The sequence below is a fragment of the Mustelus asterias genome, chromosome X (genome assembly GCF_964213995.1).
Source record: "Mustelus asterias chromosome X, sMusAst1.hap1.1, whole genome shotgun sequence".
In the NCBI taxonomy this organism is placed as follows: Eukaryota; Metazoa; Chordata; class Chondrichthyes; order Carcharhiniformes; family Triakidae; genus Mustelus; species Mustelus asterias.
The window spans coordinates 4,043,358-4,064,963 of record NC_135834.1 but is presented as its reverse complement, the minus strand read 5'-3'; the positions used below and the strand labels follow the sequence as shown (position 1 = coordinate 4,064,963).

General features: G+C 56.2%; 1 protein-coding gene across 1 annotated transcript in view; it reads left to right on the top strand.

The window, feature by feature from the left end:
- LOC144481844 (integrin alpha-5-like) overlaps positions 1–21,606 on the top strand; it is a 160,048-nt gene that overhangs the window by 111,794 nt on the left and 26,648 nt on the right. The window contains exons 13-19 of the mRNA XM_078200996.1: positions 5,641–5,696; positions 7,180–7,334; positions 8,203–8,340; positions 10,076–10,143; positions 12,274–12,421; positions 16,703–16,783; positions 20,019–20,098. Coding sequence (XP_078057122.1) covers positions 5,641–5,696; positions 7,180–7,334; positions 8,203–8,340; positions 10,076–10,143; positions 12,274–12,421; positions 16,703–16,783; positions 20,019–20,098 — 726 coding nt within the window. The remainder of the gene's footprint in view (positions 1–5,640; positions 5,697–7,179; positions 7,335–8,202; positions 8,341–10,075; positions 10,144–12,273; positions 12,422–16,702; positions 16,784–20,018; positions 20,099–21,606) is intronic.

Here is a 21,606-nt window from a genome sequence, read left to right as displayed (position 1 = left end):
ATCAGTTTACTGCATCCAAGATGGCGGACAAGTATACAAATCAACTGTGTGTGTTTGCTTTAAATGACAGTCGTGTTCTGTACCTCACTAATCGAATCACGCATGCAAAAGTGTAAATATTTCCAAGCAGAAAGGGGTGGTTCACTAATGTCCTTTAGGGAAGGAAATCTGCTGTCCTTACCCGGTCTGGCCTACATGTGACTCCAGAGCCACAGCAATGTGGTTGACCCTCAACTGCCCTCAGGCAACTAGGGATGGGCAATAAATGCTGGACAGCCAGCGACGCCCGTGTCCCAAGAATGAATAATTCCAGTCATTTTATCTTGGAGGCCGCGTAAGGCCCTCTGATCTCGTGCACTGAATCCAGACTTTGCCTCCGGAGCTGGAAAGATTGGAGTTGGTGAACCGAGGCCACAGAATGAGTCAGGGCAGACAATGCGGCAGTGATGGTCGGGGCGGATATAGGGGCAGCACAGTGGTTAGCACTGCTTGGGTTCGATTCCCGGTTTGGGTCACTGTCTGTGTGGAGTTTGCACGTTCTCCCCGTGTCTGCGTGGGTTTCCTCCGGGTGTTCTGGTTTCCTTCTACAGTCTGTAGATGTGTGGGTTAGGTGGATTGGCCATGCTAAATTACTCCTCAGTGTCCAAAGATGTGCGGGTTAGGTTGATTGGCCATGCTAAATCAGGGGGTTTAGCTAGCGTAAATGTATGGGGATAGGGGCTGGGTGGGATTGTGGTTGGTGTAGACTCGATGGGCCGAATGGCCTCCTGCTGCACTGTAGGGATTCTATGATATTTGCTGGGGATAGGAACGGATCGAAGGACAAACTGAGAAGAGCGATACCCATATCATAGAATCATAGAAACCCTACAGTGCAGAAGGAGGCCATTCGGCCCATCGAGTCTGCACCGACCACAATCCCACCCAGGCCCTACCCCCACATATTTACCCACTAATCTACGCATCCCAGGATTCTAAGGGGCAATTTCTAACCTGGCCAATCAACCTAACCTGCACATCTTTGGATGTGGGAGGAAACCGGAGCACCCGGAGGAAACCCACGCAGACACGAGGAGAATGTGCAAACTCCACACAGACAGTGACCCGAGCCGGGAATCGAACCCGGGACCCTGGAGCTGTGAAGCAGCAGTGCTAACCACTGTGCTACCGTGACGCCCTTAACGTAGCGCCAGACTTGCTGTCTCTCGGGAATGCGTCTCGTTGCTGAGGTGTTCCCGTCGGTCGGGGGACATCACGTGAGCGTGTTCTCTTTGCCTTCCCATCATGCTGTGTGTTCGGTCCCTGACTTCCTGTGGTGAGAGACGCCTTTGCCTCTTTGTTGCTGATGTATTGAGAGAAGGCTCACTACAATGTTCCCCCGTACGGAGGGGAATTGCCTTCTGAGGGAAGATGAAACAGGTTGGGGCTCTACTCATCGCACTGGAGTAGATCACATTGAAATGTAGAATCACAGACTCCCTCCAGTGCAGAAAGAGGCCATTCAGCCCATCGAGTCTGCGCTGATTCTTCAAAAGTGCATCTTACCCAACCCCGTTACCCTGCACCTTTCCCATGACCAATCCCCCCCGAACCTACACATCTTTGGACACTAAGGGGCAATTTAGCATGGCCAATCCCCCTAACCTACACATCTTTGAACACTAAGGGACAATTTAGCATGGCCAATCCACCTAACCTACACATCTTTGGATACTAAGGGGCAATTTAGCATGGCCAATCCACCTAACCTACACATCTTTGGACACTAAGGGACAATTTAGCATAGCCAATCCACCTAACCTACACATCTTTGGACACTAAGGGACAATTTAGCATAGCCAATCCACCTAACCTACACATCTTTGGACACTAAGGGACAATTTAGCATGGCCAATCCACCTAACCTACACATCTTTGGACATTAAGGGGCAATTTAGCATGGCCAATCCACCTAACCTACACATCTTTGGACATTAAGGGGCAATTTAGCATGGCCAATCCACCAAACCTACACATCTTTGGACATTAAGGGGCAATTTAGCATGGCCAATCCACCTAACCTACACATCTTTGGACATTAAGGGGCAATTTAGCATGGCCAATCCACCAAACCTACACATCTTTTGACACGAAGGGACAATTTAGCATGGCCAATCCACCTAACCTACACATCTTTTGACACGAAGGGACAATTTAGCATGGCCAATCCACCTAACCTACACATCTTTGGACACTAAGGGGCAATTTAGCATGGCCAATCCACCTAACCTACACATCTTCGGACTGTGGGAGGAAACCGGAGCACCCGGAGGAAACCCACGCAGAAATGGGGAGAATGTACAAACTCCACGCAGACAGTGACCCAAGCCGGGAATCGAACCCGGGTCCCCGGCGCTGTGAGGGTTTGATAGGGTAAGTGCTGAGAGGATGCTTCCCCTCATGGGAGAGTCAGGGACCAGGATAAAGGGGCACCAATTTAAGACTGAGATGAGGAGGAATTTCTTCTCTCGGGGTTGTGATCTTTGTAACTCCCTGCCGCAGAGAGCTGTGGGGCAGAGTCACTGTGTATATTGAAGGCTGAAATAGATTGTTGATCAGTAAGGGAATCGAGGCTTACAGGGAAGGGGCAGGAAAGTGAGGGATGTCGGATCAGCCATGATCCTATTGAATGGTGGAGCAAGCTCGAGGGACCAAATGGCCTCACGTTTCAATTCCTTATGGTCTCAATCTAAAAGATGGATCTTTGAGCTGTGCATGCTACTGAGGCGCCCTCTTTGAGCTTGGGTACTGGGAGAGGAGAGGTATTTATCAGCTGGACTACACAGAATGCCATAATCTCAGCCCCACCCCCTCCCGCTAAAATATCGGGAGGGTTCCCATTCGGGGGAAGATCGTCTCCCCCACAGCCACTTAATGGCCGGTTGGTCGCTTCTGGGCTGACGGGTGGCATTTCTTCCCCTGAAGTCTCTCCCCCCCCGCCCCGACCTCACCTCCCACTTCAGAGAAAGCCCAGCCATCTGTTTGGCTGGTGGCTCTTGTGGTGCCACAGCGCCAGGTGGGAGCGGTGGTCGCTGCTGGGATTGCAGGCAATCCCCATTGGCGATCCTCGATTCAGGAGGGTGGGAGGGTCCAGATGCCAGGCTAAGTATGGGGTGGGGGGGGTGAATAATGAGAACAGGGCGGCCCACATCACAAAGGATGTATTTTTCTTTTTCTGTACGCACCCTTGGCTTGACAGCAGCCGATGCAGCTGAAGGCTGCCGCCTCCCCACCCTCCCGACACCCGTCCTCTCCCTGTGGCTAAAAGGGAGCAGAGTGAGGCCAACCAGTCATCTTTCATTGGCGACTTGAGGGCTACAGTAGGCCCAAGAGGAAAGTGAGCCTTGCCTTTGCCATCATGGGGGAGACTGGAGGCCAGGGGAACAGATTTTCAAATGAAGAGGGGGGGATATTTCTCCTTGGAGGGCTTACTGGTGAGAGAGCAGTGCAAGGCGGGGCTTCATTGGATATCTCTGGAGGTCAGTTGATTCCCGGTTAACGAGGGGGTGAAAGGTTATGGGGGGCTGGCAAGAATGTGGGGTTGAGGTTCCAATCGGATTAGCCATGATCGTACTGGAGGGGCCGAGTGGCCTATACTCCTCCCTCCCTGTATGTGTGTGGGATCACTTTGTACCCGTTCTCACGCCAGTTGACAAACCCGGACTGGGGCCTCTCTGTCAGCCCAAAGCAGCGCAAACTGAGCGCCCTCCTTCGAGGCGCAACATTGCGCCCTAGTGACCGCCAGAGGAACTGCGGGTTCGGCACGCCAAGGCAAAAGACTTGCCAAGATGGGATTGTCAGCTACACCAACCCCCCCCCCCCCCCCCCCCCCCGCCCTCCCTCAGTCAGCCCACACCGGGACACGCTGTATAATTCACATCAGCTGCCGTGTGTTAGCCGGCGTTCCCTGGAGCCTGTGGATACATTATCCAGCTGGAAGCTTTGTGAATGGACAGGGAGGTGGGAGAATGGCTGGAATTGTTAGCTGGCTGCGCTCCCCCTCCCTCCCGCAGGCCCCTGACACACGGACTGAGATTGCAGATTCATGACGTGATCCAGAGGCATTTATTCCTTTTTAAAAGGAGTTTCCGATCACTGACAGTTTCAGGGAAGGGAGCGGTTTAACCCTCTCCGTTCGCCAGTTTAACTCCAAGAAGGGCAGCATCGAGCAGAGGATATAACGCCAACCCCTTGCTTAACGTAACAGTGTATTACCCCCCCCCCCCCCACTCCTACCCACACATCATGCCCGTTACTGACTCTCCTCCGGGAACGTCTCGCTGGGGTCCTCCCCCCCCCCTCCCCCCCCACCCCCCCCTCGCTGGGGTTCTCCCCCCCGACGCCTCGCTGCCCCCCCCACCCACCCTCCCCCCACCCCCCGGAACCTATGTAGGCATTGTGACTGGCCTCGCATCCCAGTGCCGCCACGCGGCCCTGGGTGACCCTTGAACTGAGGGCGACTGCTGCCCAGGAGGAAACCAGGGCTTGACCTTCGACCCTTGCTCGTGGTGGGGGGTGGGGGGGGGGGGGGGGGGGGAGTGGGCGCCTGCTGCCACCAGCTGGAGTCAGATGGTTTGCGCCACAGAGCGGCCTCGGATGGTGCAGAGAGTTCCCCTTTCTGAGGGAAACTAGAGTTTTCTTCCTCCTCAGATGCTGCCTGACCTGCTGAGATTTTATTTGTGATGTGGAGATGCCGGCGTTGGACTGGGGTGAACACGGTAAGAAGTCTCACAACACCAGGTTAAAGTCCAACAGGTTTATTTGGTAGCAAATACCATTAGCTTTCGGAGCGCTGCTCCTTCGTCAGATGGAGTGGAAATCTGCTCTCAAACAGGGCACAGAGACACAAAATCAAGTTACAGAATACTGATTCGAATGACAGTCACGGGCATTCAGCCTCTGATCTTCGGGTAAGCGTTCTCCAAGGCGGCCTTCACGACACACGACAGCGCAGAGTCGCTGAGCAGAAACTGATAGCCAAGTTGCGCACACATGAGGACAGCCTAAACCGGGATGTTGGATTTATGTCACATTATCAGTAACCCCCACAGCTTGCCTCCTGGGCTTGCAGAATCTCACTGGCTGTCCTGTCTGGAGACAATACACATCTCTTTAACCTGTGTTTAATGTTCCCTCCACCCACATTGTCTGTACCTTTAAGACCTGGCTGGCTGTAGGATTCACATTCTAATCAGTATTCTGCAACTTGATTTCTGTGTCTGTTTGAGAGCACATTTCCACTCCATCTGACGAAGGAGCAGTGCTCCGAAAGCGAATGGTATTTGCTACCAAATAAACCTGTTGGACTTTAACCTGGTGTTGAGACTTCTTACTACGAGATTTTATTTCCCAACACTCTTTGCGCTCAGGTTCGCCCCCGCCGAACCCAGTATCCAGCCATTACTTATCCTTCAATCTCCGTCTCAAAACTGGTCTTTATCACATTGCGGTTGTTGTCTTTTTTTGGGCGCTTGCCTTGAATTTGATTGGCTGCTGTGCCTTTGACATCGCAGGTCAGAGGCGTTTCATTGGCTTGGAGACAACGTCTGGCCCAGGAAGGCGCTATCTCAATGCTAACCTTTTTTTCTTTTACCTTCGCAGCATCAATGTCAGCTTTTGCCTCAGTGCTTCTGGGAAACATGTGCCCGACTGGATTGGTGAGTATGAGAGCTGGCTTGTTACGCTCTCTCAGACGCCTATGTTACATTTTCACTCAGTCACAGAAGTGTGACTAATTTCTGCATCTAATCAGCACCCGACTGCCCACCCTGGTTACGTGGGAAAATAATTAAATCTGGGGGTTACTCTGCGCTGCCGAGCTCCATCACACTAGCTGTTGTTGTGCTGAGGGAGTGTCGCACTGTCAGAGGGTCAGTACTGAGGGAGTGCCGCACTGTCAGAGGGTCAGTACTGAGGGAGTGCTGCACTGTTAGAGGGTCAGTGCTGAGGGAGTGCCGCACTGTCAGAGGGTCAGTACTGAGGGAGTGCCGCACTGTCAGAGGGTCAGTACTGAGGGAGTGCCGCACTGTCAGAGGGTCAGTACTGAGGGAGTGCCGCACTGTCAGAGGGTCAGTGCTGAGGGAGTGCCGCACTGTCAGAGGGTCAGTGCTGAGGGAGTGCCGCACTGTCAGAGGGTCAGTACTGAGGGAGTGCCGCACTGTCAGAGGGTCAGTACTGAGGGAGTGCCGCACTGTCAGAGGGTCAGTGCTGAGGGAGTGCCGCACTGTCAGAGGGTCAGTGCTGAGGGAGTGCCGCACTGTCAGAGGGTCAGTGCTGAGGGAGTGCCGCACTGTCAGAGGGTCAGTACTGAGGGAGTGCTGCACTGTCAGAGGGTCAGTGCTGAGGGAGTGCCGCACTGTCAGAGGGTCAGTACTGAGGGAGTGCCGCACTGTCAGAGGGTCAGTACTGAGGGAGTGCCGCACTGTCAGAGGGTCAGTGCTGAGGGAGTGTCGCACTGTCAGAGGGTCAGTACTGAGGGAGTGCCGCACTGTCAGAGGGTCAGTACTGAGGGAGTGCCGCACTGTCAGAGGGTCAGTACTGAGGGAGTGCCGCACTGTCAGAGGGTCAGTACTGAGGGAGTGCCGCACTGTCAGAGGGTCAGTACTGAGGGAGTGCCACACTGTCAGAGGGTCAGTGCTGAGGGAGTGCTGCACTGTCAGAGGGTCAGTGCTGAGGGAGTGCTGCACTGTCAGAGGGTCAGTGCTGAGGGAGTGCCGCACTGTCAGAGGGTCAGTGCTGAGGGAGTGCCGCACTGTCAGAGGGTCAGTGCTGAGTGAGTGCCGCACTGTCAGGGGGTCAGTGCTGAGGGAGTGCCGCACTGTCAGAGGGTCAGTACTGAGGGAGTGTGAGAGGGAGGGCGAGGGAGAGAGAATTGTGAGCTTGCGTGGTGTCAGGATGTTTTTACGTTGGGTTGTGTGGTGGGAAATATGGCCACCAATGGTCGCTGCAGTCACTGGGGTCGCTGATGTTTGGCTGGCACACAGGAGCACCGAATGAGCGTCTCTTTACCCCTCCACCCTCTACCCGTCTCCTGCCATTCTTCTCCGCTCGATTCTGCCCTCCATCTTGCTCCGTTGCTCCCACCCTCTCTCCTGCCCTCCGAATCCTGCCTGTGCTCTCATCCTGGTCTTCTCCCTGTAGGATTCAAGGTGGGAGTGGAGTTGGACAGTCTGAAGCAGAAAGGAGCGATCAAGCGCGCGCTCTTCCTTGACTCCCGCCAGCCCTTCTACCAGGACAGCATCGCCGTCCACAACGGGCACGGAGAAAGCTGCCAGGATCTGAAAATCTATCTGCGGGTAAGTGCCAGGGTGCCCTTCACCCAGCTGCTTCCGGGATTCCCCTTCTCCTTTGGAATCTGTGTGCCCGCCGACATTCTAAGGTGGCGCACTGCCCCGGGAAGAGGGTCAGTGAGAATCCTGGCACAGGTGCAGCATTTTCATGGGAAATCTCATGCCCTATCAACTGGGACTTTGGGGTGGCACAGTGGGTGGGTGGCACAGTGGTCAGCACCGCTGCGCCTCAGCGCCAGGGACCCGGGTTCGATTCCCGGCTCGGGTCACTGTCTGTGTGAAGTCTGCACATTCTCCCTGTGTCTGCGTGGGTTTCCTCCGGGTGCTCCGGTTTCCTCCCACAGTCCAAAGATGTGTGGGTTAGGGTGCATCGGCCATGCTAAATGTGTTGTGTTACAGGGGGAGGTTCACTCTGTGGCACCCCCCACCCCCCCTCCCCTGGGGCCCCTCTTTCGCCCTCCTCCCCCTCCCCTGGGGCCCCTCTGTCACCCTCCCCCTCCCCTGGGGCCCCTCTGTCACCCTCCCCCTCCCCTGGGGCCCCTCTGTCGCCCTCTTTCCCCCCTCCCCTGGGGCCCCTCTGTCGCCGCCCTCCCCCCTCCCCTGGGGCCCCTCTGTCACCCTCCTCCCCCCTCCCCTGGGGCCCCTCTGTCACGCCCCCCCCCTCCACCCGGCCCCCTCTGTCCTGTGTGCCCCCCCCCCTCCCCCCCCCAGGGGCTCCTCTGTCCTGTGTCGTCGCCCCCCCTCCCCCCCCCAGGGGCTCCTCTGTCCTGTGTCGTCGCCCCCCCCCCCCCCCCCCCCCCCGGCCCCCTCCTGCTGATACACTGAGTTGGAAAGCATTACGGCTGTGATTTGAGCGGCTCTCCTTTCTCGGCAGGAAGAGTACGAATTCCGGGATAAACTCTCGCTGATCCACGTTGCGATGAACTTCAGCCTGGACCCTATGACCCCAGTCGACAACCACGGCCTGCAGCCAATCCTCAGCTACTCAACACGTGACTACCTGACCCAAGAGGTACATGCTTGTGTCTCGCTCTCAGTCGGGGGGTCGGGGGGGGAAGGGAGTCGATTGTGACGGGACTGGGAGACCCCCGCAGGCGCTGGAGAGGGAGCGCAAGATTCCGGTCAGTATCCCCACGCAGTGTCGCGTGTTATTGTGGGGGCACTCCTGCAAGGCACCTTGGGACGTTTCTAGAACATGTGAAGGGGCGGCATGGTGGTTAGCACTGCTGCCTCACAGCACCAGGGACCCGGGTTCGATTCCCGGCTTGGGTCACTGTCTGTGTGGAGTTGGCACATTCTCCCCGTGTCTGCGTGGGTTTCCTCTCACAGTCCAAAGATGTGCAGGTTAGGTGGATTGGCCGTGCTAAATTCTCCTTCGGTGTAACAGGAGTGTGGCGACTAGGGGATTTTCACAGTAACTTCATTGCAGTGTTAATGTAAGCCTACTTCTGACACTAATAAATAAACTTTTATTAAAAGGCGCTCTGTCAATTCAAATTATTGTCAATGCGGAACCCTCTCTGACTTGTCACTACCCCCCACCCCCCCCGCCTTGATTTGTATTTTGACAGTAACCTCCTCCTTGGGTGGAGGGGGGGGTTGGTGTCAGTTTGGTATTCTGTTCCTGTGAAACTGTGCGACCCGTGTTCACACTGTCCTGGGCTTGCAAGGAGCTGTGACGATGCAGAGGGCTCGCCGTTGGCTCGTCTCCACTGCCCGGTGGCCTGTTTGCTCCACAGGTCTCAGTTGAGGCCTTCTGTGTCACATAGTAATCAGTCCCCATTCTCGCCGGGGCCCAGCTCACAATGAGGCTGGACAACACGGGGAACGACAGAGTGGCTCTATGTGGACATCGATGCTGTTGTACAGCTTTAATTTAAACACCTTGCAAGCATTCTGCTTTAATGAGACAAGCAAGGACAATAATTCAATTATTTCTTTGTTTAACACTTCTGGTGCCAACTGAAACACTAACAGTTGCAACTCATTAACTCTTTACTGAACTTTAACTCCAACTGAGCATCAACTTTAAATATTTAACTGAAATAGATACTATCGAGCTTAGGAAACCTTGGCCAAGAAATATCCTTGATGCAGAATCTATCTTCTCCTTCTCTGAAGCGTCCTTCAGGGCACAGGTCGTCTTCCGATGTTGGTCTCTTGGAGTTATCGCTGCCAAACAAAGGACTCGCATGTCCCTTTATCCACAACTCACTTCCGGAAGATTCTCTGTCATCCAGCCAACTGTGTAACCAGAAGCCGATCACATGGCTTGAACAACCAATGAAATTACTTCTGGAGGATGCCATTACGTTCAGTTCATTGACATGTCCCATATAAATCAGAGACGCAATGTCTGGGTTAATGTAAACAACTTCTCTTATCTGGGAAGCTTCAGATCACAGCTCCCAGACCAGAGCGACTTTATGACTTGCATCTGGTTTTAATCTATAAGTTGACCAAAAATCCCAGCATGCTTAGCTCTCAGCCGGAACAGCCATTTTGAAGCCACTATTGCCATTCTTGTTGTCAAATCATTGTTGTAGCCATTCTTTCTCCACCCACAATGCGATGTGCGGGCTTTATATCATTCGCAGGGCCCACCCTGATGGGGAGGGGGCAATTGGATCTGCTGCTTCAGAAGCCTGACCCCCAGCTGGGGGGGGTGGTGCGTGTGGAAGGCTGGGTTCCTGGGCTTTCACACTGAACACTGCAACTCACTTCTCTCTCTTGTGAACTTTAAACAGGCGCAGATACAGCTGGACTGTGGCGATGACAACATCTGTGTCCCAGACCTCCAGCTGTCAGTGCGGGGGTAAGTTCCACTCGCACCCGGATCCCAGTTATACCGCGGCAAGACATCTGCTGCGGCAGAGAGTGTGTTCCAGAGGATTCAAAACCTGCTCCGTTTCCCCCCCACCTCTTGGTTCTCTCCCCCCCCCTCCCTCTCTCGGTCTCTTCTTCCCCCGCCCCCCCCGCCTTCCCTCCCTCTCTCAGGGTCTCCCTCCCCCCCCCCCCCCCCCCTCGTTGTTCTCGCATCCCCCTCACTCCTCCCCCTGTACACACTCGCCCGCACCCTTCCTTGTTGCTGCACAGCCCCCCCCCCCGCTCTGAGCTCTCCAAAAACACCAAAGGAAAATGGAATGATCCAGTTTGTGATGTGTGTTGTGGTTGGGCGGGGACGGGTGTCCGGGACGGGGGGACGGGGGTCCGGGACGGGGGGACGGGGGTCCGGGACGGGGGGACGGGGGTCCGGGACGGGGACCGGGGACGGCGCCCGGGACGGGGACGGGGTCCGGGACTGGGCCCGGGACGGGGGCGGGGGGCCGAGGGCCCTTGGCGGGGGCCCGGGACGGGAGCCTGGGACGGTGTCTGGGACGGTGTCCGGGACGGGAGCCTGGGGCGGTGTCCGGGACGGGAGCCTGGGGCGGTGTCCGGGACGGGGGCCTGGGGCGGTGTCCGGGACGGGGGCCTGGGACGGTGTCCGGGACGGGGGCCTGGGGCGGTGTCCGGGACGGGAGCCTGGGACGGTGTCCGGGACGGGAGCCTGGGACGGGGGCCTGGGACGGGGGCCCGGGACGGGGGCCTGGGACGGGGGCCCGGGACGGGGGCCCGGGACGGGGGCCCGGGACGGTGTCCGGGACGGGGGCCCGGGACGGTGTCCGGGACGGGGGCCCGGGACGGTGTCCGGGACGGGGGCCCGGGACGGTGTCCGGGACGGGGGCCCGGGACGGTGTCCGGGACGGGGGCCCGGGACGGTGTCCGGGACGGGGGCCCGGGACGGTGTCCGGGACGGGGGCCCGGGACGGTGTCCGGGACGGGGGCCCGGGACGGTGTCCGGGACGGGGGCCCGGGACGGTGTCCGGGACGGGGGCCCGGGACGGTGTCCGGGACGGGGGCCCGGGACGGTGTCCGGGACGGGGGCCCGGGACGGTGTCCGGGACGGGGGCCCGGGACGGTGTCCGGGACGGGGGCCCGGGACGGTGTCCGGGACGGGGGCCCGGGACGGTGTCCGGGACGGGGGCCCGGGACGGTGTCCGGGACGGGGGCCCGGGACGGTGTCCGGGACGGGGGCCCGGGACGGTGTCCGGGACGGGGGCCCGGGACGGTGTCCGGGACGGGGGCCCGGGACGGTGTCCGGGACGGGGGCCCGGGACGGTGTCCGGGACGGGGGCCCGGGACGGTGTCCGGGACGGGGGCCCGGGACGGTGTCCGGGACGGGGGCCCGGGACGGTGTCCGGGACGGGGGCCCGGGACGGTGTCCGGGACGGGGGCCCGGGACGGTGTCCGGGACGGGGGCCCGGGACGGTGTCCGGGACGGGGGCCCGGGACGGTGTCCGGGACGGGGGCCCGGGACGGTGTCCGGGACGGGGGCCCGGGACGGTGTCCGGGACGGGGGCCCGGGACGGTGTCCGGGACGGGGGCCCGGGACGGTGTCCGGGACGGGGGCCCGGGACGGTGTCCGGGACGGGGGCCCGGGACGGTGTCCGGGACGGTGTCCGGGACGGGGGCCCGGGACGGGGCCCGGGACGGGGGCCCGGGACGGGGCCCGGGACGGGGGCCCGGGACGGTGTCCGGGACGGGGGCCCGGGACGGTGTCCGGGACGGGGGCCCGGGACGGTGTCCGGGACGGGGGCCCGGGACGGTGTCCGGGACGGGGGCCCGGGACGGTGTCCGGGACGGGGGCCCGGGGCGGTGTCCGGGACGGGGGCCCGGGGCGGTGTCCGGGACGGGGGCCCGGGGCGGTGTCCGGGACGGGGGCCCGGGGCGGTGTCCGGGACGGGGGCCCGGGACGGTGTCCGGGACGGGGGCCCGGGACGGGGGCCTGGGACGGGGGCCCGGGACGGTGTCCGGGACGGGGGCCCGGGACGGGATCCTGGGACGGGGGCCCGGGACGGGGGCCCGTGCAGTTGTCCTGTGATGTAAAACTCTGCTCCCCTGGCAGGGATAAGAAGACGGTGTACCTGGGAGATGAAAACCCACTCACGCTGATGTTTGAGGCGAGGAATCAGGGTGAAGGTGGTGCCTATGAAGCCGAACTCTACGTCTTCGTGCCGCCTGAAGCGGAATACAGCGGAATAGTCCGGAATGAGGCAAGTTCCAGAATTCCCAGGGGAATGCCGCAATATCCGTTATCTTCTCAAATTCAATCCCCAGTCTGAAAGCAATATGAGTCTGGTCCATTCAATACTTAAACCGTTTATGTCCTGGGAGTGTTTGATGGGGACAGTGTAGTGGGAGCTTTACTCTGTATCTAACCCCGTGCTGTACCTGTCCTGGGAGTGTTTGATGGGGACAGTGTAGTGGGAGCTTTACTCTGTATCTAACCCTGTGCTGTACCTGTCCTGGGAGTGTTTGATGGGGACCGTGTAGAGGGAGCATTACTCTGTATTTAACCCCGTGCTGTACCTGTCCTGGGAGTGTATGATGGGGACAGTGTAGAGGGAGCATTACTCTGTATTTAACCCCGTGCTGTACCTGTCCTGGGAGTGTTTGATGGGGACAGTGTAGAGGGAGCTTTACTCTGTATCTAACCCCGTGCTGTATCTGTCCTGGGAGTGTTTGATGGGGGACAGTGTAGAGGGAGTTTTACTCTGTATCTAACCCCGTGCTGTATCTGTCCTGGGAGTGTTTGATGGGGGACAGTGTAGAGGGAGCTTTACTCTGTATCTAACCCCGTGCTGTATCTGTCCTGGGAGTGTTTGATGGGGACCGTGTAGAGGGAGCATTACTCTGTATTTAACCCCGTGCTGTACCTGTCCTGGGAGTGTATGATGGGGACAGTGTAGAGGGAGCATTACTCTGTATTTAACCCCGTGCTGTACCTGTCCTGGGAGTGTTTGATGGGGACAGTGTAGAGGGAGCTTTACTCTGTATCTAACCCCGTGCTGTATCTGTCCTGGGAGTGTTTGATGGGGGACAGTGTAGAGGGAGTTTTACTCTGTATCTAACCCCGTGCTGTATCTGTCCTGGGAGTGTTTGATGGGGGACAGTGTAGAGGGAGCTTTACTCTGTATCTAACCCCGTGCTGTATCTGTCCTGGGAGTGTTTGATGGGGGACAGTGTAGAGGGCGCTTTACTCTGTATCTAACCCCGTGCTGTACCTGTCCTGGGAGTGTTTGATGGGGGACAGTGTAGAGGGAGCTTTACTCTGTATCTAACCCCGTGCTGTACCTGTCCTGGGAGTGTTTGATGGGGACAGTGTAGAGGGAGTTTTACTCTGTATCTAACCCCGTGCTGTACCTGTCCTGGGAGTGTTTGATGGGGGACAGTGTAGAGGGAGCTTTACTCTGTATCTAACCCCGTGCTGTATCTGTCCTGGGAGTGTTTGATGGGGGACAGTGTAGAGGGAGCTTTACTCTGTATCTAACCCCGTGCTGTACCTGTACTGGGAGTGTTTGATGGGGACAGTGTAGAGGGAGTTTTACTCTGTATCTAACCCCGTGCTGTACCTGTCCTGGGAGTGTTTGATGGGGGACAGTGTAGAGGGAGCTTTACTCTGTATCTAACCCCGTGCTGTACCTGTCCTGGGAGTGTTTGATGGGGACAGTGTAGAGGGAGCTTTACTCTGTATCTAACCCCGTGCTGTACCTGTCCTGGGAGTGTTTGACGGGGACAGTGTAGAGGGAGCTTTACTCTGTATCTAACCCCGTGCTGTACCTGTCCTGGGAGTGTTTGATGGGGACAGTGTAAAGGGAGCTTTACTCTGTATCTAACCCCATGCTGTACCTGTCCTGGGAGTGTTTGATGGGGACAGTGTAGAGGGAGCTTTACTCTGTATCTAACCCCGTGCCGTACCTGTCCTGGGAGTGTTTGATGGGGACAGTGTAGAGGGAGCTTTACTCTGGATCTAACCCCGTGCTGTACCTGTCCTGGGAGTGTTTGATGGGGGACAGTGTCGAGGGAGCTTTACTCTGTATCTAACCCCGTGCTGTACCTGTCCTGGGAGTGTTTGATGGGGGACAGTGTAGAGGGAGCTTTACTCTGTATGTAACCCCGTGCTGTACCTGTCCTGGGAGTGTTTGATGGGGGACAGTGTAGAGGGAGCTTTACTCTGTATCTAACCCCGTGCTGTACCTGTCCTGGGAGTGTTTGATGGGGACAGTGTAGAGGGAGCTTTACTCTGTATCTAACCCCGTGCTGTACCTGTCCTGGGAGTGTTTGATGGGGACAGTGTAGAGGGCGCTTTACTCTGTATCTAACCCCGTGCTGTACCTGTCCTGGGAGTGTTTGATGGGGGACAGTGTAGAGGGAGCTTTACTCTGTATCTAACCCCGTGCTGTACCTGTCCTGGGAGTGTTTGACGGGGACAGTGTAGAGGGAGCTTTACTCTGTATCTAACCCCGTGCTGTACCTGTCCTGGGAGTGTTTGATGGGGACAGTGTAGAGGGAGCTTTACTCTGTATCTAACCCCGTGCCGTACCTGTCCTGGGAGTGTTTGATGGGGACAGTGTAGAGGGAGCTTTACTCTGGATCTAACCCCGTGCTGTACCTGTCCTGGGAGTGTTTGATGGGGACGGTGGAGAGGGAGCTTTACTCTGTATCTAACCCCGTGCTGTACCTGTCCTGGGAGTGTTTGATGGGGACAGTGGAGAGGGAGCTTTACTCTGGATCTAACCCCGTGCTGTACCTGTCCTGGGAGTGTTTGATGGGGACAGTGTAGAGGGAGCTTTACTCTGTATCTAACCCCGTGCTGTACCTGTCCTGGGAGTGTTTGATGGGGGACAGTGTAGAGGGAGCTTTACTCTGTATCTAACCCCGTGCTGTACCTGTCCTGGGAGTGTTTGATGGGGGACAGTGTAGAGGGAGCTTTACTCTGTATCTAACCCCGTGCTGTACCTGTCCTGGGAGTGTTTGATGGGGACAGTGTAGAGGGAGCTTTACTCTGTATCTAACCCCGTGCTGTACCTGTCCTGGGAGTGTTTGATGGGGACAGTGTAGAGGGAGCTTTACTCTGTATCTAACCCCGTGCTGTACCTGGCCTGGGAGTGTTTGATGGGGACAGGGTAGAGGGCGCTTTACTCTGTATCTAACCCCGTGCTGTACCTGTCCTGGGAGTGTTTGATGGGGGACAGTGTAGAGGGAGCTTTACTCTGGATCTAACCCCGTGCTGTACCTGTCCTGGGAGTGTTTGATGGGGGACAGTGTAGAGGGAGCTTTACTCTGTATCTAACCCCGTGCTGTACCTGTCCTGGGAGTGTTTGATGGGGACAGTGGAGAGGGAGCTTTACTCTGTATCTAACCCCATGCTGTACCTGTCCTGGGAGTGTTTGATGGGGACAGTGGAGAGGGAGCTTTACTCTGTATCTAACCCCATGCTGTACCTGTCCTGGGAGTGTTTGATGGGGACAGTGTAGAGGGAGCTTTACTCTGTATCTAACCCCGTGCTGTACCTGTCCTGGGAGTGTTTGATGGGGACAGTGTAGAGGGAGCTTTACTCTGTATCTAACCCCGTGCTGTACCTGTCCTGGGAGTGTTTGATGGGGACAGTGTTGAGGGAGCTTTACTCTGTATCTAACCCCGTGCTGTACCTGCCCTGGGAGTGTTTGATGGGGACAGTGTAGAGGGAGCTTTACTCTGTATCTAACCCCGTGCTGTACCTGTCCTGGGAGTGTTTGATGGGGACAGTGTAGAGGGAGCTTTACTCTGTATCTAACCCCGTGCTGTACCTGTCCTGGGAGTGTTTGATGGGGACAGTGTTGAGGGAGCTTTACTCTGTATCTAACCCCGTGCTGTACCTGCCCTGGGAGTGTTTGATGGGGACAGTGTAGAGGGAGCTTTACTCTGTATCTAACCCCGTGCTGTACCTGTCCTGGGAGGTGCTGATTCCACACAACATTGAGTGTGAGAGCTGTGCGCTCCCTCTGTGTCCAAAGTGTCAATATTTATTTTGTTTTTTACCACTGGAAGTTGATGACAGTTCCATTAATATATAAATGATGAAGCATTTTCTCTCACTCGTTATGGAATATTCGGCGTGGATTAAATGTATTGAATCTTATTCATGGGGACAGTGTTAGTGAACAAGCCCGATTTCCGTCTCGCGGCCCCCTCAGCAGCCTCGGTTGCCCGTCGCTGATCCCCGGGTTGTGAGGTGTTGGGATTCTCTTCCCCCAGAGCCTCCGCCATTGATCTGCTTCCCTGAGGAGATGGACAGGTTTCTGATCTTCACCGGGGGTTGTGTGGGGCTGCTTTGGGAAGATGTTGGGGGCGCTCGGCAGGCAGGGAGATTGAGTCAAGGCCGCAACCCGCGATCTCCCCGAGTGGTGGGGCTGGCTCTAAGGGCTTTGTGTTGAAGGTTGGGACCCCTGCGCCTGTCTCCGGCTCCCCACGCCCGGGTGGACACATCTGACCACCTGTCTGTCTGATTACAGAGCCTGGCTAAACTCAGCTGTACGTACGAGAACCAAACGGTGGTGTGTGACCTGGGCAACCCCATGAAGCCTGGAACCAACGTGAGTATGGCGGGGAGAGGAGGGAGGGGCGGCTGGAGAGACACACGCGGAGAGAGGCAGAGAGAGACACACGCAGAGAGAGAGACACACGCAGAGAGACACACACTGAGAGAGGCACAGAGAGAGAGACACACACGCGGAGAGAGGCAGAGAGAGACCCACACGGAGAGAGGCAGAGAGACACACACGCAGAGAGAGAGACACACACTGAGAGAGGCACAGAGAGAGAGACACACACGCGGAGAGAGAGACACACACTGAGAGAGGCACAGAGAGAGAGACACACACGCAGAGAGAGAGACACACACTGAGAGAGGCACAGAGAGAGAGACACACACGCGGAGAGAGAGACACACACTGAGAGAGGCACAGAGAGAGAGAGACACACACGCGGAGAGAGGCAGAGAGAGACACACACAGAGAGGCAGAGAGACACACACGCAGAGAGTGAGACACGCACGCGGAGAGAGGCAGAGAGAGACCCACGCGGAGAAAGGCAGAGAGAGAGACGCACGGAGAGAGGCAGAGAGAGAGACGCACGGAGAGAGGCAGAGAGAGAGACGCACGGAGAGAGGCAGAGAGAGAGACGCACGGAGAGAGGCAGAGAGAGAGACGCACGCGGAGAGAGGCAGAGAGAGAGACGCACGCGGAGAGAGGCAGAGAGAGAGACCCACACACGGAGAGAGGCAGAGAGAGAGACGCACGCGGAGAGAGGCAGAGAGAGAGACGCACGCGGAGAGAGGCAGAGAGAGAGACGCACGCGGAGAGAGGCAGAGAGAGAGACGCACGCGGAGAGAGGCAGAGAGAGAGACGCACGCGGAGAGAGGCAGAGAGAGAGACGCACGCGGAGAGAGGCAGAGAGAGAGACGCACGCGGAGAGAGGCAGAGAGAGAGACCCACGCGGAGAGAGGCAGAGAGAGAGACCCACGCGGAGAGAGGCAGAGAGAGAGACGCACGCGGAGAGAGGCAGAGAGAGAGACGCACGCGGAGAGAGGCAGAGAGAGAGACGCACGCGGAGAGAGGCAGAGAGAGAGACGCACGCGGAGAGAGGCAGAGAGAGAGACGCACGCGGAGAGAGGCAGAGAGAGAGACGCACGCGGAGAGAGGCAGAGAGAGAGACGCACGCGGAGAGAGGCAGAGAGAGAGACGCACGCGGAGAGAGGCAGAGAGAGAGACGCACGCGGAGAGAGGCAGAGAGAGAGACGCACGGAGAGAGGCAGAGAGAGAGACGCACGGAGAGGGGCAGAGAGAGAGACACATACGCGGAGAGAGGCAGAGAGAGAGACGCACGGAGAGGGGCAGAGAGAGAGACACATACGCGGAGAGAGGCAGAGAGAGAGACACATGGAGAGAGAGAGACACACACTGAGAGAGGCAGAGAGAGACCGAGACACACACTGAGCGAGGCAGAGAGAGAGACCCACACACGGAGAGAGGCAGAGAGCGATTAATAATCCTTTGTCTAAAAGATTATGAGGGGCATGGACAGAGTGGATAGTCAGGAGCTTTTTCCCAGGGTGGAAGAGTCAATTACTAGGGGGCACAGGTTTAAGGTGCGAGGGGCAAGGTTTAAAGGAGATGTACGAGGCAAGTTTTTTTACACAGAGAGTAGTGGGTGCCTGGAACTCGCTGCCGGGGGAGGTAGTGGAAGCAAATACGATAGTGAGTTTTAAGGGGAGTCTTGACAAATACATGAATAGGATGGGAATAGAGGGATATGGTTCCCGGAAGCGTAGGGGGTTTTAGTTCAGTCGGGCAGCATGGTCGGTACAGGCTTAGAGGGCCGAAGGGCCTGTTCCTGTGCTGTAATTTTCTTTGTTCTTTGTTCTAACCCAGAGAATGGGAGCTCGGATCCCACTGTGGCATTCTGAGAGTTTAAATTCCTTTCCACCAGTTAAAGTGACGATGGAAGTTGTTGCATTGTTGCCACAAACCCGACTGGCTCACTAAGGTCTCTCTAAGGAAGGAAATTTGCTGGTCTGGGGCTAGATGTGACTTGGGTCACGCTGCTATGTCAAAGATTTCAGAAGGCCAACCACCGGTTTCTCAGGGCAACCATGCCTGCATCCTAAGACTGAACTGAACAAAAATAAATCAGGACGTGTAGGTCTCTCTGAACCACGCGCACACAGCCCCGATATTTGCCGAGCTTCGATTTCAAAACAGGCAGGGAGGCGGACAGCCCTGGTCGCGAAGCCCAGTTTTCCCACAGGGTTGTCGCGTTTGGACGCCCCACTGTGCGTGCGCACCTCTTCGAAGAGGTTTGTGCCGCTGAGGTGGGAAATCGTGTGGGTGCGAGTGACTTGGCAGGACTGTGCGCATGGCGGGATGCGGATGGAGCTCGGGAGAGGGCCGTTTCCAGGGAGGGAGGTGTCTGAGGGAAATTGGTGGGTGGGCGGGCAAACGGGGAAGTAGGTTTATGTGGTGGGCTTGGGGAGGAGACCTGGAGTATTGTGCACAGTTTTGGTCCCCTTATTTGAGGAAAGATGTAGTGGCATTGGAGGCAGTTCAGAGGAGGTTCACTAGATTGATTCCAGGGATGAGGGGGTTTGCCGTATGAAGAGAGATTGAACAGTTTAGGCCGATACTCTCTGGAATTTAGAAGAATGAGGGGAGATCAAATTGAGGTATACAAGATGATAAAAGGTATGGATAAAGTAGACGTGGAGCGGATGCTTCCTCTTGTGGGGCATTCTAGGACGAGAGGCCTTAGGATAAGGGGCAGCAAATTTAAAACAGAGTTGGGGAGAAACTACTTCTCCCAAAGGGTTGTGAATCTGTGGAATTCGCTGCCCCAAAGTGCGGTGGATGCTGGGACAGTGAGGACATTTAGGGAGGAGTGAGACAGATTTTTAATGGGTTGAAGGGTTATGGGGAGGAGGCAGCAAAATGGGGATGAGGAGCATATCAGCCATGGCGGAGCGGACTCGATGGGCCGAATGGCCTAATTCTGCTCCTATATCTTATGAATTAGGAAGGGGAGGGAAGTGGAGAACCTCTTCCTTCTCTCAACCCACAAGCAGTGCTGGAAAGGCACTCCCCTCTTGCATGCAGCAGCGCTCGCTTGCTGGGGCCTTGGAAACTAGGCCGGACGGACCCGGGTGCGCGAAAGGAAGTTCGATAGTGTGCGCACAATTGATGCAAGCTGGTTGGTTGATTCTTGCCCCAAGTTCCCTGATCTCCAGGCCCACGGGCTGTTACTGTGACTGATCGCTTGTGCTTTTATCCCGGGCAGCTCTCCGGAGGCCTCCGATTTACGGTCCACCAGCTGCACGATGACAAGACATCTATTGAATTTGAGCTCCAGATTCGCAGGTACGTCCACAGGCCTTGGCCGTCTCCTGACCCGTTTAGCTCTCGGTCTCTCTCGGTCAAGTTATTCAGAAAGAGAAGGCCCCAAATTGAATTTTTCCTTTTGGCCCGAAAACTAGGCCCCGTCAGCCCTTGCCCGTGATGGCACTGTTTCATTATGAACCCTCTTCCAAATTAAGACCCCTCCAGCCTGGTCCGCCACTTGATACCATCATGGCTGGTCTGATTGTAACCTCAACCCCACATTCCTGTCCACCCCCGATAACCTTTCGCCCACCCCCCTGCTAATCAAGAATCTACCCACCTCTGTCTTAAAAACATCCAGAACATCTACATACCCTCTCCTGTGAGGAAGGGAGCTCCAGAGATTCACCAGCCCCTGAGAAAAACATTTCTCCTCCTCCATTTTAAATGGGCGACCCCTTATTTTTAAACAGTGACCCCAGCCCCGCCGTCCTCGTTCAAGATTCTCCCACAGGCAGAAACGTCCTCTCCACATCCACCCTGCCAATCCCCTCTCAGTGTCTTAAACATTTCAATCAAGTCACCTCTTACCCTTCCTGATTGGAATGGTATACATTGGCCTTCATAGCGAGAGGATTTGAGTTTAGGGATAGGGATGTTTTGCTGCAATTGTTGGTGAGGCCACACCTGGAGTATTGTGTGCAGTTTTGGTGTCCTTATCTGAGGAAGGATGTCCTTGCTATAGAGGGAGCACATCGAAGGTTTACCAGGCTGTTCCTGGGATGGCAGGTCTGTCATATGAGGAGAGACTGAGTCGGTGAGGATTATATTCACTGGAGTTTAGAAGAGTGAGAGAGGATCACATAGAAACTTATAAAATTCTAACAGGATTAGACAGGATAGATTCAGAAAGAATGTTCCCGATGGTGGGGGAGTCCAGAACTAGGGGTCATAGTTTGAGGATAAGGGGTAAACTTATAAAATTCTAACAGGGTTAGACAGGATAGATTCAGAAAGAATGTTCCTGATGGTGGGGGAGTCCAGAACTAGGGGTCATAGTTTGAGGATAAGGGGTAAACTTATAAAATTCTAACAGGGTTAGACAGGGTAGATTCAGAAAGAAATAGCGAGACATCTGGATATAAATTGTCCCATTGGTAAGACGCAGCATGGGTTCATGAAGGATAGGTCAAGGGCAGGACTAATTTGGTGGAATTCTTTGAGAACATTACATGTGCAGTGGACAATGGGGAACCTGTGGATGTGGTGTATCTGGATTTCCAGGAGGCATTTGACAAGGTGCCGCACCAAAGACTGTTACATAAGATAAAGGTGCACGGAGTTACGGGTAATGTATTAGCATGGATAGAGGATTGGTTAACTAACAGAAAGCAAAGAATGGGGGTGAATGGGTGTTTTTCTGGTTGGCGATCAGTGGCTAGTGGTGTGCCTCAGGGATCAGTGTTGGGACCACAATTGTTTATGATTTACATCAATGATTTGGAGTTGGGGACCAAATGTAGAGTGTCAAAATTCGCAGATGACAC